At 42.1% G+C, this 17,058-nt stretch overlaps 1 protein-coding gene across 3 annotated transcripts in view; it reads left to right on the forward strand.

Annotated features, from left to right (window-relative positions):
- Ryk (receptor like tyrosine kinase) overlaps positions 1 to 17,058 on the forward strand; it is a 75,343-nt gene that overhangs the window by 48,258 nt on the left and 10,027 nt on the right. For 2 of the 3 annotated variants that reach the window (XM_021171648.2, XM_029481499.1), the window contains exons 8-13: positions 3,091 to 3,225; positions 5,686 to 5,772; positions 8,431 to 8,500; positions 14,461 to 14,593; positions 15,686 to 15,795; positions 15,916 to 16,075. In XM_021171648.2, the coding sequence (XP_021027307.1) occupies positions 3,091 to 3,225; positions 5,686 to 5,772; positions 8,431 to 8,500; positions 14,461 to 14,593; positions 15,686 to 15,795; positions 15,916 to 16,075 (695 nt within the window). The remainder of the gene's footprint in view (positions 1 to 3,090; positions 3,226 to 5,685; positions 5,773 to 8,430; positions 8,501 to 14,460; positions 14,594 to 15,685; positions 15,796 to 15,915; positions 16,076 to 17,058) is intronic. The other variant, XM_021171649.1, reaches the window with a different exon arrangement.

The following is a 17,058-nucleotide window of genomic DNA, read 5'->3' on the forward strand; positions in this document are numbered from 1 at the left end:
TTCTTATTAGCAGAATTTTGTTTTTTAGCTCAGGTTGGCTTGGAACTCTAGCATGTAGATTAGATTGGCCTTATATGGGCCACCATTACCAGCCCATTTTTATTTTCATACACTTCAGGGTTAGGAATTTTGGGGAAAGTTTTTTTCTTTTTTCTTTTTTTTTCATTCTTTCTTTTGGTTTTCTTGAGATAAGGTTGCTCTGTGTAGTCCTGGCTGTCCTGGAACTCGCTCTGTAAACCAGGCTAGCCTCAAACTCAGAGATCTGTCTTCCTCTGCCTTCTAAAGGCCGGGATTAAAGTTGTGCATTATTACTGCCCAACTAAAATAAATCTTTAAAAAAAATATTTAACTGACAAGTTATATACAGTGTGATATAAAATATGCATGTAATAATGTAGTTGTTATTGGACTATACTTTAGATATAGTGGGGAATCGGTTAACGCACTCCCGGCCGTGATGAGAATAGATTAACCTTCTGAAACTGTAAGCAAGACCCCAATTAAATGTTCTCTTTTATAACAGTTGCCTTGGTGATGGTGCCTCTTTGTAGCAATAAATGGCCAAGACGGGGAGGAAGACAGCCTTGATCTAATGTTATTACCAAGAGGATGTCAGTGTAAAGAAGGCTACTGATGTCCTATAATCAGTAAGCCTTTCCAAGGCAAGACCTGAGCCAGAGACAGACAGACAGACATGCCTAGGCCTGGCATGGGCTTTTGAAACCTTAAAGCCAACCCCCATACCTCCCAGTGACACACTCCTCTAACAAGGCCATACCTCCTAATCCTTCTAATTTTTACAAACAGTGCCTGGAGACTGTTTAATTATGAGCCTGTGGAGGCCATTCATACCCAAACCACCACACTCTCAGTGCCCTGCGGTGGTTTTTCTAAACTGTTTCCAACAAAAAGAGTCCAGCGTGTTAGGAGACAGAGCGGGTTCCAGGTGTGGGTCAGGGAATGAACGAGACAAGTCTGAGACATACGATTGAGCAACATATCCCACTTACCAAGGATGGAGCCACTCATACAAGAGAATAATGACTGCAGTGATTTGGAACAAAATATGTGTAATAATCCATAAATGTATAATGCTTATAATTGCTCAGCATAATTATTAACTGGGGCTCCATCAATACCTTAGTATCTGACAACTGGCTGGATGAATTATATTGCAGGGTAATGAGGTAGCGCCGGTTGCTTAGAACAAGCATTTCCTTACAGAAGGCTCCCAGCTAACGACTGTGAAAGGAATGGTATAATTAGACAAGAACATTTAATAAAATACTTAGTCTAGGAAAGACCATCATTGATGAAAGCCCTAAGCACAAAGGAAATGGAGGCTTCACCACTGGCCAGTCAAATCCTTCCCTGGATCCACTGATAGATAAACTTAGCAGTACAAAAAAGTGCAACACCCAGGTATTTTATACCCAAGGATATGAAGTTCCAACCCCCAAATAATTAGCCTGGATTTAATCAAGGCTAGAGCTTGGAGCTGTCTTGTAATACAGAGACAGGGGAAGAAGGTGAAGGACATGCCAGAAGCAAGGAGGGCAGTTCTGCATCATTGATTGTGGCAAGAAACAAGGGGCATCAAGAAACCTCAGAGAAATCGGAGCAGCACCTTTGGTCACTCTCAAGAAAGAAAGGCGACCAGCCCTTCGTGAAAATGCTGTGGTAGGCAGGAAGGTCATTTCTGCTCAGAAAAGGCAAACCTTTAATGTTACTTTTAGCATTGATATTAGGGCTGTCCTTACTGATGGATATGACCTTGTGAAAGAGACTATATACCAATGAAAATAATTTACATATTAAAAATTTGTTCTTAAGGTGAAATTTACCTATTTTTTTGTTTTTCATTGTGGACATTATCACAGAGAAACAGGTAGTTCATGTATCAATAGATGCTAAAACAAAACACTGGAAACCTTTAACTTTTACATGTATGAGTGCGTTGCTGTGTGTGTATGTGACCATGTGCATGAAGTCTCTGCAGAGGTCAGAAGAGGGCATTGGGTCCCCTGGGACCAGCCTTTACAGCAGTTGTAAGCTGTCGTGGGTACTGGGAATCCCACCTGGGTCTGTCTAAGAATATCAAGTGTTCTTAAATACTGAGCTTTCTCTTTGCCCCACCCCCAACAAGTTGTCTTAAAAACTCAATATAAATACAGTTGTTTTATGACTAAAAAAGGAAGGCCAGACATAGTGGTACACACTTTTAATCCTAGTGCTCAAGAAACAGAGGCAAATAGCTCTCTGTGAATCTGAGGCCAGCCAGCTCTACATAGTGAGTTCCAGGCCAACCAGGGATACATAGTGAGACCCTACCTCAAACAAAACAAAATAGGAATAACAACAAAAGGGATGGGGTGTAGTGGATCATACCTATAATCCCAATATTTGGGAAACTGAGGCAGATCATAGGTTCTGAGCCAGCATGGGCTGCCTAGTGAGACTTGTCTCAAAAAGAAAAAAAGGGGTGGGGGCAGAAAACAAACTTAAATACTGGGCTTCGAGAATGCTAACGAGAATGGTCAAAGTGAAGATGTAGTTTATCAGAAGTGATGCTTTTCAAACTTCTTTGTATTTGAAAAGATCTTTTGTCACGTGATTTATTGAAAAAATCTTTTGGGAGGGAAAACTAGAGAGGGATTAGAGTCTGTTATTCAAACCTTGTGTCATTTGTCTCAAAGGCATTCCAAATGACAATAATATTTTTAGTATTTCTTGTTTTAGCATTTGGAAGTAGTAGTGTCATAGATGGCACTGTTTTTCCTTAATTTTTAAAAAATTTATTTTTATTTTATTCATACTGATGTTTTGCCTGACTATATGTCTGTTGTGAGGGTGTCGGGTCCCTGGATCTGGAGTTAGAGACAGCTATAAGCTGCCATGTGGGATTTGAAGAGTAGACAGTGCTCTTAACTGCCGAGCCACATCTCCAACCCCTTTCCTTAACATCTCTGATCTGTGTGTATAGTTGTTTGTTTCATTATTCTTTGCTATGACTTAAGCCCACAGGCTGGGGTGCCTAGGTGAGCCCAGTGCCGCAGTAGGGTATTTATATTGCTTGGTCTGGCTTTGTTGGCTCCTCAGGTTATCCTACCTTGCGGATAGAGAAGAACGACTTGCGAAGTGTCACTCTTCTGGAAGCCAAAGCCAAGGTGAAGGATATCGCAATATCCAGGGAAAGGATCACACTGAAAGATGTCCTCCAAGAAGGTACTCGTGCTCGCTACAGTTTCAGTTCTGTTAAAAAATTGTCTTCATTTTCTACTTCTTTAGACTTTATACAGTGTCGTAGCAGCTTTGATGAACATCTTGATTTTGAAGTGTGATAAAACAGACAAGTATTTGTGACCTATAAGTGTATTTTATCCTTATTTCACGTGGTCAGTACCCAGCACCTGTATTTACAATACTTAAATTAGTTTATTCTCTCATGGCTTGTGGATGATCAGGTGTATGGATGGGCATTGGGGTTAGGCTCAGCGTTTGTAGCCTTGAGTGACCTTAGAGAAATTACACAGTATCTCAGAATTTCTGTAGCGTTCACACGAGTCTTGATCACTCTGAGACTAGCTGAGAGGCGACATGAAACGGTACATGCAGGAGACTTCTCATAGTTTGTATTTGACATGTCCAGGGCTCTTTCCACCCGGTCTTGCAGGCCCTTGCTCTCGGCTTTGAGTTTTAGGTCTCGATTAAGGAGATGGTGAGATCGGAGGACAGAAATTAATAGTGAAATACTGCATCACTCGCAGTTAGATGGCAGGTGCTTGTTTCCTCGCTGCAGTTTGTTCTGGAATGTGTTTGGTCCACACAACTGTTCTGTGCGCTGGGCCTCCTGGAAGCTAGCCTCAGCTAAGTGAGGACCTAGGATGCCTTCTGAGAGAGTGGCGCTCAGTTGACGCAGACTCTTATTTCTGTCTGTTCTTCAGAGTAGGAACACTGCTCCTGCGGTCGTCTGCTTCCTGACTCAGATAACTAGACAGATCATCTGCAGTCTAAGGAGAGAAACCAGGCCAGACAGCATTTCCTACAGAGTTAGTGGTTATGCTTCCAATTTCCTGTGTTTCCAAACAGGGTGCTCATACTTTGAGGAAATTTGGAGCCATGTTTTCCTTGATAATTTTTGGAGCCATAATGGTTTTTTGTTTGTTTGCTTGTTTTTTGTTGTTATTGTTTTTTAAGAACTTTGGCTTTTAGGAAAGAAAACATGACTGGCTAATATTTTGAAAAGTGGTGAGGTTCACTGGAGATCTGACTAAGTATAAATCAAACACTTTTCATCTGTGAGAGTGGGTGAAGTTAAAAAGAGATAGCTAGATATCCAGATACGGTTACAGGGTGATAAACGGTTATGCACCCTGACCTGTGGCAAGGTAATCTGGGTACACATGTGCTTTAGTGTGGGGTTTGCCCAGTTACTTTTGCCTTTAAAGTTTGTGTTTGGAATATCTAAAGGGGACTAGGTATGGGGAAAAGGAGACAGCAGCAGGGGTGGAAGGAAGGACCAGGTCTGTCCTGCTGGGCAGGGGTGGAAGGAAGGACCAGGTCTATCCTGCTGGGCAGGGGTAAAAAGAAGGACCAGGTCTGTCCTGCTGGGCAGGGGTGGAAGGAAGGACCAGGTCTATCCTGCTGGGCAGGGGTAAAAAGAAGGACCAGGTCTGTCCTNTCCTGCTGGGCAGGGGTAAAAAGAAGGACCAGGTCTGTCCTGATGGGCAGGGGTGGAAGGAAGGACCAGGTCTGTCCTGCTGGGCAGGGGTGGAAGGGAGGTACAGAGACTCGGAGGTGTTTGGACATTTCCAGGCAAAGATTCTCCAAACCCTTCTGCCTGCAGCACCGATGTCACTCAGACTCTGTGACTCAGTGGGACCTTCCACAGGAGCACGAGTACCTTTAGCACACACAGTGAGATATTAAAGCCAAGGTGTGTGTAGTGTCCACAGTAAAGCTAAACTCTTTTCAGGCATTTCTTTTAAATTATGAAAAAAAAAAAAAATGGTCTTGTGCGAAAGAATAGCATGTCAGTAGTCTTTTTCTTTTTTTTGAGGATCATCTCATTAGAAAGCCTTTTAAAAATTAAAAGTATTTTTAGCAATCAGGAAATTACTAATAAATCTGTATGGATTTTTGCATTTCTGTTTTACACTGCTTTGCCCCTCAGGAATGTCATAATTTCTTTGCTGTAAGAGCTCCTTAGGAGCACACTTGGCCCTCAGTGACCTGAGAGTTGGGTTGCCTCGCCTGAAACTGAGAGGTAGAGGCACCGAGGCCTCTCTGAGCCAGGGTTAGCGTTCCTCACTCTTTCATCATTGAAGTCTGCATCTCAGAAAGAGAGGCCGTTCTCTCCCTCCGTCGTTGCTTTGAGGCAACTACCAGAGACTCAGATGCCCTGGCTGGCACCTGTTAACTGCGACAGCACACCTGACCGACTGTGTTACTAGTTTATTTAGAGAAATTAAGGAAAATAGTCTCAGATACTTAGTCTAGCTATAGGATTTCTCAAAGCAACCTGCTTTGTGGGCTTGAATTGCTCTTAACAGCTTTAGTCCGGTTTATTCTGGAGCGAGAATGAACAGCAGCCACACCTGTCAGCTTAGTCAAGTTACTAGAAAGCTTTGTGATACTGTGAAGATTATCATATGGACTCATTAAAACTGTTATTTTTCCTTTTAGGTACCTTTGGGCGTATTTTCCATGGGATTTTAGTAGATGAAAAAGATCCAAATAAAGAGAAGCAAACATTTGTAAAAACAGTTAAAGGTAGGGATTTTTACATGCTGTTTTCATAAGAGTTTTTGGTTTGTGTTTTTTGTCTATCACTCAAACTAGCAAAACTCTGTCCCCTGTCTCAGTGTGTGCCAGACCTTTGGAATGAGTCTATATTAGTGTGACTCACAGGCTAATTTTTGCAAATTAGGTTTTTCTCACCAGGTATAGAAAATAGTTTTCTAACTTACTAAACATTTATTAGAAATGATTCCAACAGTAGTTAAATTGCATAATTGCATGCGCTTAACCTGTCTGTGTCTAACTTTGAGGGTTTTTTCCCGTTGAAACTCCCTTATACCATCCTTAATCAGATGTAAGAAAACATTGTCATTAGTTTTCTTTTCAACACATTTATAAAGAAGATAACGAGCTGTGCTCAGATCCACAGTGCCTCATATAGATATACATTGCTTACCTTTTGTTCTCTCCTCCACTTGATCTCTTACATGCTGTGTAGTGCCCCAAGAAATGCCTGTTTCTTCAACCCTTACCCTGACTGCCACCCTCTACCCTCACCCCTGTGTTAGGTAAGCAGGTGTTCATGTACATGTGTGCATACATGCATACATGAAGAGATCCCAGGAGTCAGCCTTAGGATTCTCTAATCAAGTGTTATCCACCTTTTTGTTTTCTTTTTAAATTATCTTTATTTTGTTTTATTTTATTTTATTTTATTTTATTTTATTTTATTTTATGTATATGAATGTTTTGCTTGCATGTGTGTATTTGTACCACCTCTGGGCCCCTGGGAGGGTGTTAGATCCCCCGGAACAGACGGTTGTCAGCCACCAATGGGTAGGTGCTAGGATTTGAACCCAAGTTCTCTGGAAAAGCAGCTAGTACTCCAAACCACTGAGCCATCTCTCCCCAAATCCACCTTGATCTTTGAGATCTCTCTCTCTCTCTGGGACCTAGGGCTTTCCAGTTAGGCTAGGCAGACTGGTCAGTGAGCTCCAGAGATCCACCTGGATCTGCCTCCACAGTGCGAGGGCTGTAAGCACGTGCTGGCGTGCCTGGCTCTTCTTCATGACCATCAGATTTGCTAGGAAGGCAAGTGCCTTACAGACCTGTCCTTCTCTCCAGTCTAAGGAGTGCTCCTTTCTGAGAAAGAAATTAAGCATTTGACAGAGATTGAGAGGAAATTATTTTTGAGTAGAAGATGTAAAATTTTTTTGAGATTTACAATAACTGTTTCTAAATGTACTTAAAGGAGTAGGTGGGAAGGATGGAGGGCTTATGTATATTTTTTCTAAAATTTTAGGTTTTACTAGTCATAACTAAAACATCTAGAATTTACTGCCTGTAGTTTAACAAAATTGCCCGTTTAGAGCTTCTACAAATCCTTAAACCCCTCTGCACTCAAACGGTTCAACTTGCTATTTTGTTTTGTGTTTGTTTCCTCTCCTTAGCTCCCAAAACATTTAATATTTTGTTAGACGATAGTGGGCTTTCTGACTAATTTTGAAGGATAACTTACATGACTCTTTTTACATTTTACTCTTTATAATTATAAGGTTTGAGCCACAAGTATTGTAAAGGAACTGCTTTTTGTTTTCTTATTTTTCTTCAGGAAATACTTTTATTTTAATGGCAGTACTTTTGGATTTATAAAATACTCTATGCATCATAGTGAGTCCTGAATTCAATCCTGAGTTAGTGTGGAAAGGAAATAATAGTGATAAGAGAGCACAGCACAGATCCTGCAGCTCTGTGATAAGCCTTCGCTTCTGTGCTGGAGCTGTGGCCACCATGCCCCCCTCCACCCCCAACCCCCGTAACTACTGTGTTCTCCCCGACTGGAGGGAAACAGGAGCGAACACAGTGAGCCCTTAGCACCCAGCCATGGCTTATGTGGGGCTGGGAACATGCTGGGGGCATGCAGTGGTGCTCGTTTGCATAGGCCACATGGCTGAGTTGCTCCATGTTTATCTTTTAGAGTATTGATTCTCAGTTGATGTTGTGTACTGCTGACAAACATCCCTCACAGGCTTGTGAGCATTATTTCATCTTAATGCGTGCTGCACAGATAGCTCAACAAAGAATAGGTTTTGGGGTTTGGGGTTTTGTTTTAGAGAATGCAAATTTTTTTATGGGGAAAATTGGAGCCTTTTTTTTTTAAGTTTAATAATTTTGTTCAGAGATCTAATAGACATCCAGTGTCAATTTCCAAAGACTGAAGTCAGATATGTCACCTGGATCAACACCCATGAATTTAGATACTAGAAATAAAATGGAGCCAGGCACAACACACAGTGCTTAGGAGGTGGAGGCAGGAGGATCAGAAGTTGGAGGCCACCTTAGGCTACGTACTAAGACTTTGTAACAGTGCAGCAAAGTGTGAAATCTAAGTTCTCTCATCCCCGGAGCCCACAGAAAGCGTGTGACATGGTTCTTCCCACCGTCAGGGGACAACATGGTCCCCAGGTAGCTTTGATTTTCCAAGTAATTTTGTTTTAAAATGTAATGTGCCTTATGGAACCTTACCAGATTCTGTCATCTGCTCCGGAGTTTCTGTGAAAGCTGACGTCTCCAGCCAGGGCTGGAGGCTGCTTGTAACTTACAATGAAAATTGACCCTAGATAACGAAATGTTAGTGTAACACATACAGTATTAATCACGGCAGTGGTTTTTGTTGTTTTTACTACATAGACCAAGCTTCTGAAGTTCAGGTGACGATGATGCTCACCGAGAGCTGCAAGCTTCGAGGTCTGCACCACAGGTGAGAGCGAGGCTGCCCTTCAGCACCGAGCACAGTGCGACTCCGCACACTTACTCACTTTTTAAGAATGTTATGTCTTGTTCAGAACTGAATTCTTTTGGAAATTCTTTATTTGTTTTCCTTCTGAGTATAAAGGTAAATGCGTGCTCATTGAAAGCAACTTGCAAACAGCAAAGGACGAAGACGGTAGAGAACAGGATGTAAGCTATGTAAATAATAAATGTGCACAGCTAAGCTTTCTAAAAGAGTCTCTGTATTATGTGCCTGTCTCCCTTTAACAAATATGATAGAGTGATGCATACATTAAAGAAAATTGCTACAAAAATTTACATCTATGGAACACCAATGCCAAAAATAATCAACTATCCTTAGATACAATGAGGTTAATGGTCTGCCATGTATTGTTGAGTGTGCACTCATGCGTGTGTATGCATGCCCGTGTGTGTGTGTGTGTGTGTGTGTGTAACTACCTGAGATCTTGTATCTAGAAATAGCCATCTATGCATTTGTCTGTAGAGATATTTTACAATAAATTAGGTATCTCAACACTTTAGTGTGTTTCCAGTGTACTTTTAAAAAGGACAATGTTTTTTACCTTTAATAAAATTAATTTCTTTATGTAACAATAAAAAAAAAACCCGTTTCTAGGTTTTCATGTTGTAACTATAAATCCCTGTCCCCATTTTAATAGGCCACTTAGTGGTTTACTGAATAACTGTACCACATTTTATTTAATTTATCTCTTATGTATGCTCTTAAAATCATAGTATGATTTCACAAAATGTACCTATTGGAAGAACTTTTAACAACTTCTTCTAGACCAGGAATGATTGGGGACAGCAGCATCAGTATCAAGGCAAAGTTTTTGCATGTTTGTTGACATAGTTTCTATATAGCCCAGGCTCTTCTGGAACTCACTATTTAGACTCCACTGTCTCTGCCACCCGCGTGCTGGTATTATTAAAGGCACTTTCCACCAAGCTGAGCTGGCAGTCTGGGTTTGTTTGTTGGTTTGTTTGAAGCATCATATAGAGAGGTCTAGGAGGTGGTCATGACACCGACCCAGAGTTGGAGGGGTGCAGACAAGTAGATACCTGGAGCTCATTGGGCAGCCTAGCTGAACCATTGTGTTCCAGGCCAGACAGAGACCAAAGTAGATAGCAGTTAAGGAAGGCACACGATGTTGACCTCTATGCACATGCTTAGACATGTACATACTTATATATTCCTACATGTATGTACAAGTATTGTGTAGACTCTGCTTAGTTTGTATGACTACTGAGAGTTTCACATATCTGAAAAGTGAACCCTGACTCTGCATGTTAGAAGGGTCTGTGGACTTCTGGGAAGGACGTGTGATGTGTGCAGAGGGCACCATTGACTTCCATTTGGACTTGGGCAGTTACTGAGCTCTGATAAAAGTATGAACACACAGAAATTTCTTCTTTTCATTTTGTTTTTACTTTGGTTTTTGATGACCTAAAAAGATGACAGCCACATGAAAATGAGTTCAGCGGTAATGAAAATGAGACAGATTTTTGGCATTGTGGTGGTGTAAAGAAAATAAGCCAAGAGGAGAAGACAACTGTTTGGACTGAGATTAAACACAGCATAATTCTTGGCTTCTGATCAGCTGAGATGAAGGTGACATTAGAGTCTCTAAGTCTCAGAAGCAGGGGGAAGAGAAAGCACGTTGTTAAAAAGCTCTTTTAGTCTCAGATCCCAAGACAGAGGTTTGCATTAGGTTCATTATTTAATGTAGATACTGATAATATAAAAGTAAATATTCATTTTCTAAAACATCATTGAAAAACGAGGCTTTTGAAGAAAAAGTTGAACGCAATATTGAGGAACAGTGAGGTTATTCCTTGGAAGAGTTGAATAATTTAACTCAAGAATGTTGCCTTCAGTTGGCCAGATTCAGCCCCAAGAGTAGAAGTCCTCACTTGTTGGGAAATTGACAGCACCCCCCCCCCCAGGCTATATTTGCTTTAAGAAAGGAAGGAAGGAAAGGAAGAAAGAAAAAGAGAGGGAGGGAAGAAAGAAACTAAGTTATATTTGCTAAAAGCCAGAAACATGTCTGGAGCTTTTATACCCTTTTTAACAGTGTTGTGAGTGAGTGCTTGATGCCAACGCAGACTCTAGAGGAAACACCTTCCGGCTGATCACTTATGCTCCTGGCCAGTTCCCTGACCCCGTGAAGCTGTAACCGTCAGGACAGAAGCACGTGGCAGGAGTTAATGCAGACAAAGCCACAGACTTTTCCCAAGAAGGAGCTTTAGATCTACCCTAGCCCTGTGCATACCTTGGCTGAGCAACCTTCCAGGCAGGCACTTACATTCTCTCATGCAGCTTTAGGCTGCACTGCTTCACAGCATCTGCCACGATGGGCTAGCAGTCCCAGACACCTCACAGAAGGAGAGGCGAAGCTCGCCAAAGCAAGTTGGTCAGAGTTCATGTCATCTCGGCTGTGAAGTGACATTAAGATCCCTAGTTGTGTCAGTAAATCTGCTAGTATGCTCTATTCCCTGTAGTCCTCCATCTGACCACACGCACTTGTTAACGGAATACCCATGGCTGTGTGCTTGCTTGCTTCAATTTCATTCACTAACTGCCCGTTTGTACTTAGGATTCAGGTTGGTGTAGAATAATAATTTAAAAAAAAAAGTCATCTGGTGTTTTGTTTTTTTTAAAGATTTATTTATTTATTTCATGTGTGTGAGTATACTGTAGGTGTCTTCAGACACACCAGAAGAGGGCATCAGATCTCATTACAGATGATTGTGAGCCACCATGTGGTTGCTGGGACTTGAACTCAGGACCTCTGGAAGAGCAGTCAGTGCTCCTAACCGCTGAGCCATCTCTCTAGCCCAAGAGTAATCTTAAGATCAGTACCATAGAGTTTATTGTGCAGGCTCAGTGCACTCAGCAAGAAATGTCACCTGTTTCAGGTGTCACCTTTTCATTGGTTGTAGTCTGTGAGTCAGGTTTGCTTTGTGTTTTTACATTCTGTGATACGGGTTAAGACTCACTGACACGTTTGAAAGCATCTTGAAATTCTATTTTTTTTTGTTAGTTTTGGTTTTTCTTCTGGAACTTGTAAGAGTTTTCTCATACTTTCTCATAATTATGCTTGCCTAAATTAAAAAAAAACCGCTTTCATTACTTCATGTCTGAAAACCCCTAGGCCTGGTTTTTTTGTTGTTGTTTTTTTTTTTGTGGTTTGAAGTCCCCATTAGCCCAGGATGCCCAGTGATGGCTGGTACGTGTTAATACACAATGACATGCAGCTTTAGGGTTGTAAGCATGCTCAGCATGGGAGGCAGTTAGGCCCAGCCCCGAAGCCCTGCAGCCCCACCTCGGCTCCGCCTTCTCACCTCTCCTTTACCTCCATCTGTCCATTCTTCGATTTCCCAAACCTTTCTGTTTGTCCTCCTTTCTTTTGTAAAATGGGCAGTGAAGAAAAGTCATTTATTCTTGGAAACACTTTCATAAAGCTTATTACTATTTCCAGAGTTTTTCCAGGTTTGGTTTTTTGTTTTATGTATATGGGTGTTTTGCATGTTATGTGTGTATGTCTGTGCACCACATTATGCAGGGCCTGACGGGGGGGGCAGACGAGGCATTGGGTCCCCTGAGACTGGACTTAGAGTCAATTGTGAGCCACCATATGGGTTCTGGGAATCAAACCTGGTCCCTCTGCAAGAGCAGCCAGTGTTCTTAACTACGTAACCACAAGAATAAAGATTTTGGTTTTATTTATCTTATTTGTTGTGTCTGGACAAATGCCATTAATTCTGCTAAACAATTTCAGTCATGGGTGAAGGGACAGAGATAATCCTTTAGGGTTAAGGAAGTGGCCAGCTCACCTGCTTATCCTGAAGCAGGGTTAGCCCTGATTGATCCTCTAGGTGAAGCTCGAGTTGGAGTGTGTGTGTCTGTGTGTGTCTTTCTGTGCGTGTGCCTGTGTGTGTGTCTGTGTGTGTGTCTGTGTGTGTGCCTGTGTGTGTGTCTGTGTGTGTGCCTGTGTGTGTGTCTGTGTGTGTGCCTGTGTGTGTGTCTGTGTGTGTGCCTGTGTGTGTGTCTGTGTGTGTCTGTGTGTGTGTCTGTGTGTGTGTCTGTGTGTGTGCTTCTGGAAAGGAGGGGGCTCTGCAGTCCTTCTGCATTCTCCTTTATCCTCTGAAGGAAATGACCAGCAGCCCAGGGGAAAGCACAGGGGCGTGGAATCTGATGACACCTGAATTTTCTTCTCTTTATACTTGATCTTTGTCCATCGGTTCTTAACCACTCTTCAGCTGTAATGCTAAAGTCTTTGATGTGTCCGTCCAGTGCCTCTTAGAGACTGATACTTCTTGCAGTGGGGACACTCTTAGGACATAAAGGCCAAGCAGAAACTTACTGTCATCTCACATGTCAGAGACAGCGCCTCTTGGTACATTTCTGCAGCTTTCCCTTTGTCTTTGTGGTTGTCCTGTGAATGTGTGGGTTGTGCCTCAGTTTCTTTGAATTCTTTTCATTTTTTTAAAGATATTTATTTATTATATGTAAGTACACTGTAGCTATCTTCAGACACCCCAGAAGAGGGTGTCAGATCTCATTATGGATGGTTGTGAGCCACCATGTGGTTGCTGGAATTTGAACTCAGGACCTCTGGAAGAGCAGTCATTGCTCTTAACCGCTCAGCCATCTCTTCAGCCCGCTCTTTTCATTTTTTGATCGTTCAGTTGTAAGGTGTTACTTTGTCATTCTTGGGCATCCGTAGTATGTGCAACTTTTCAATGTTGATATCCTATTGACTCCTCTTGTTAATGCACCTTTTTATGTTTCATATTAATTCTTTAAAAAAACTTTTTGACATTGGTGTTCTGCCTCCAATTGTGTCTTTGTGAGGGTGTCAGATTCACTAGAACTGGAATAACAGTTGTAAACTGCCATGTGGGTGCTAGAATTTGAACTTGGGTCCTTTAGAAGAGCAGCCAGTGCTCTTAATCCCCAAGCCATCTCTCTAGCCCCCATGTATTCATTCTTTATGAAGCCATAAAGAACTAATAAATAGTGCTTTTAGGGTATTGTTATGTATGTGTTTCAAAAATGCATTAAACGTAACAACACAGGAGGTGGCACTGAGTATGTAAATTGAGTCTATGTTATTTCTGGCTTAATAGAGAGGAGGTAATTATTTAAATACTTACAACCTTGGGGAAAATGAGTTATTTTCATATATCAGCTGGAGTGTCATTACACAGGAGGATGGGACGTGTGTGTGTGTGTGTGTGTGAGCGCCATGAGAAGTAAAGTATGCAAGATTGTTTAGTGCACTCTTGTTTATTGTGTACATAAGAATTGTTTGAAATCCACATGTTACAAGTTTGAAAACTAAGGCCAAGTGGGGGAGGGGAGCAGGGCCCCCATGCACTCCCATATCCAGTCTCACAAGCATGCACAAACACACACACACACACACACACAGAGTGAATCTTGTTTTCAATACTCAGGTTCCAAATTCTACTCAAACATTTGACTTTGTGACAGTTTCAACCTGTTGGAGAGTTTTGATGGTCCCGTTTTATTCAAAGCGGGGATGGGGCCTTTTTGTTTTCCAGCGTGACAGTAAAGTCAGTGGGACAGCGTGATGATGAGCTCCTGGCCAAGCCACCATCAGCTGTCTGCGCCTGTCCTTTAGGGCGGGGATTTAACATGGCCGTCAGCAAATCTAGTACAAAGGGATTCATTCTGGGTAGTCATTTTTAATTCTACAAAGAAAGCTCATACTTATGAGGACTTTTCACATCTGGTTTAAGAAGTAGGCCATTTGTAAATAAATGTTTTAATGATAATCTTTTTAAGTGTGTTTGGAATTTCATTTTGCTTTCGATTATCTTTATTACTTTTTATTTAAGATAAACCAGTAAGGTTTTAGATTCCACTTGCATTTTTCCAAATCTCTTATTATTTTCTAGAAACCTCCTTCCTATTACTCATGTGTGCATAGAAGAAGGAGAAAAGCCCATGGTGGTATTGCCATACATGAATTGGGGGAATCTTAAATTATTTCTTCGGCAGTGCAAATTAGTAGAAGCCAATAATCCACAGGTGAGAAAATTTCCCTAAATGTGAAAATTTCCTAATGTTTTTGCAAGTAGATATTAATAACTATACACATAGTGTCTAAAGATTAAAAAAAAAAAGACGTCAGAATGAACCAGGAGATATTTAGAAGCTGTCGATTTAGAGGACCGTGAAGATGGCCTGTGGTTCATTCATAATCACCTCTTATGCCCTATGACAGCAGCTCAAAGTCCCTTCCGGAGTAACTTCTGAAGATGGTCTAGGATTTCCTTTCTTGGAATAGAAATCCTAGCAGAGCGGTCTGACCATATGGTGCCAGCAGCACTGAAGGTTGGAGGTCAGGATCATGGGAGATAATCAGGACTATCCTTAAAGTGCCTGACCGTGAGACGCCACCGTTTAACAGTTTCTCTCTTGTCACTACCCGTGTGCTTACTGTGAACCTTCATCAGATTCCAGACGTGCTGTGGTAGTGGTCAGAGAGTCTGCTGGGCGCTTTGCCGTCTGCTCTATTTTCTGTTCTTGTTAAATTGATTTTAAGACTTATAATAGCATACTTCTTATAGTTAATAAGAAAAACAAACTCAGATCTGCACTGAGTATTTGACTCTTAGTGTATAGGATATGTCGTTTAAGCTGAAAGACTCTGGTTCGAACCATGTAGTTAGAGGTCGTGGTCTGTGCGTGTCACCAGGGGAGGGACTTCCCTGCCCAGCCTGCAGCGCCGGCGGGCATCTAGGGGCTCTAGGAGCATGTCTGCAGAGAGACTTAATGCTGCCCCCACCCCAGGGTGGTGGTGGTGGTGGTGATAATCTGATAAAACCTACTACTACAAAAGAAAAGAGCCAGTCATTAGAGAGACACATGAAAAAGATAAGTGTCATGGATAAAGTCGCATAGATGGTAAATCCCGCTACCCGACAGGAGCTTTTGTAATGGATGAACAGTATTCCGTGCTGCCAGAGCACATCTTGGTTGAGAAATAGGTTTTCAAAATCTCAGTAAGTGGGTGCAAGGGAGTGTTGTGGGGTGGGACTGTAGACTCAGGTAATCAGATCCCAAACTAGTTCTGCAATATCTACAGACTGTGTCATTTCTTTTCCTCTGTTACCACAGGCAATTTCCCAGCAAGATCTGGTCCATATGGCTATTCAGATTGCCTGCGGGATGAGCTACCTGGCGAGGAGAGAAGTGATCCATAAAGACCTGGCTGCTAGGAACTGTGTGTAGGTGTCCGATGCTCCCCGGGCTTGCCCTCTGTCTGGGAGTCACGGGGCACACAGACTGTGGTGATGCAGCATCTTAACACCCTGCTACCTTCTATGTTCATGTCTCTCTCTCTTCAGCATCGACGACACTCTTCAAGTCAAAATCACAGACAATGCCCTTTCCAGAGACTTGTTTCCTATGGACTATCACTGCCTAGGGGACAACGAGAACAGGCCAGTGAGATGGATGGCTCTGGAAAGTCTGGTTAATAATGAGTTCTCTAGTGCTAGTGACGTGGTAAGTACTGGAGCCCAGGTCATCAGCATGTAGAGAAAAGCTTTCTGTTCCACTACACTCAGTGTTTTGTTCTTTTAAAAATCTTGGTGCTATTCCTTGAAATTTTCATCCCGAGAGCCTGTGTACTTAGCTCCCTCTTGGCCCACTTAAAGCAGAGCAACCGGCCCAAATCCTGTGTTCTCCTTGCTCACACCAGCTGAGGCAGCACCATTCCCACTGAGGGGCTCTGAGATTTAGGGAGCTGATGGCCACTATCATCTCCCTTGCACAAGTCTCAGGATGACGGCGTGGCTACTAAAGGCAGAATGGTTGCTTTCTGAGCATGGTCTCTTCTCAGTCTGCAGCCTCTCTCATCTGCAGTCCTGACACTGTTCCTGTTAGGTGTCAGCGTAGTTCTTTCTCCTCTTCCAGAGCACAGAGTTGAGCCCTTCTGCTCAGTGATGTGCTTCCAGAAGCCGCATCTACTCGTCTGTTGTAAGGTTCTGTACCACTACTATCTATTCTACTCTAGATCATAATCAGCCCAGCCTGGGAAGGCAGAGTGAGGGGATCGTGAGTTCTAGACCCACCTTCGGTACATAGTGACTGTGTATCAAGAAAGAATGAAAAAGTAATGTGTTTTTTGTTTGTTTTGTTTTTATCTCTTGACTGTTGCACACTGTAGCTGGGTATTCGGAAATTAGATAAAAAGTTTGGCTATTAAGGTCCCTAAATCATCATTTGACAATACTACATTACTTGTAAAATAATTGGGATTTGATCTCATGTTTCAACATCAAAGAACTGGGTTGATTGTGTTTGGGCTTCTGACTTATTTTATTATTCAGAGCTGCCTTTCCATTTCGGTTTGTATGTTTCACACATCTCCCTTTTAATAGTGGGTTACTGACACCGGTCTTGCTCGTTACTTACATTGATTAGTGCACATGCTTTTTCCCCGTGTATTGATTTTGCTGGTTCTATAACAAATTGCTCAGGGCTCA

Source organism: Mus caroli, chromosome 9 (assembly GCF_900094665.2).
Source record: "Mus caroli chromosome 9, CAROLI_EIJ_v1.1, whole genome shotgun sequence".
In the NCBI taxonomy this organism is placed as follows: Eukaryota; Metazoa; Chordata; class Mammalia; order Rodentia; family Muridae; genus Mus; species Mus caroli.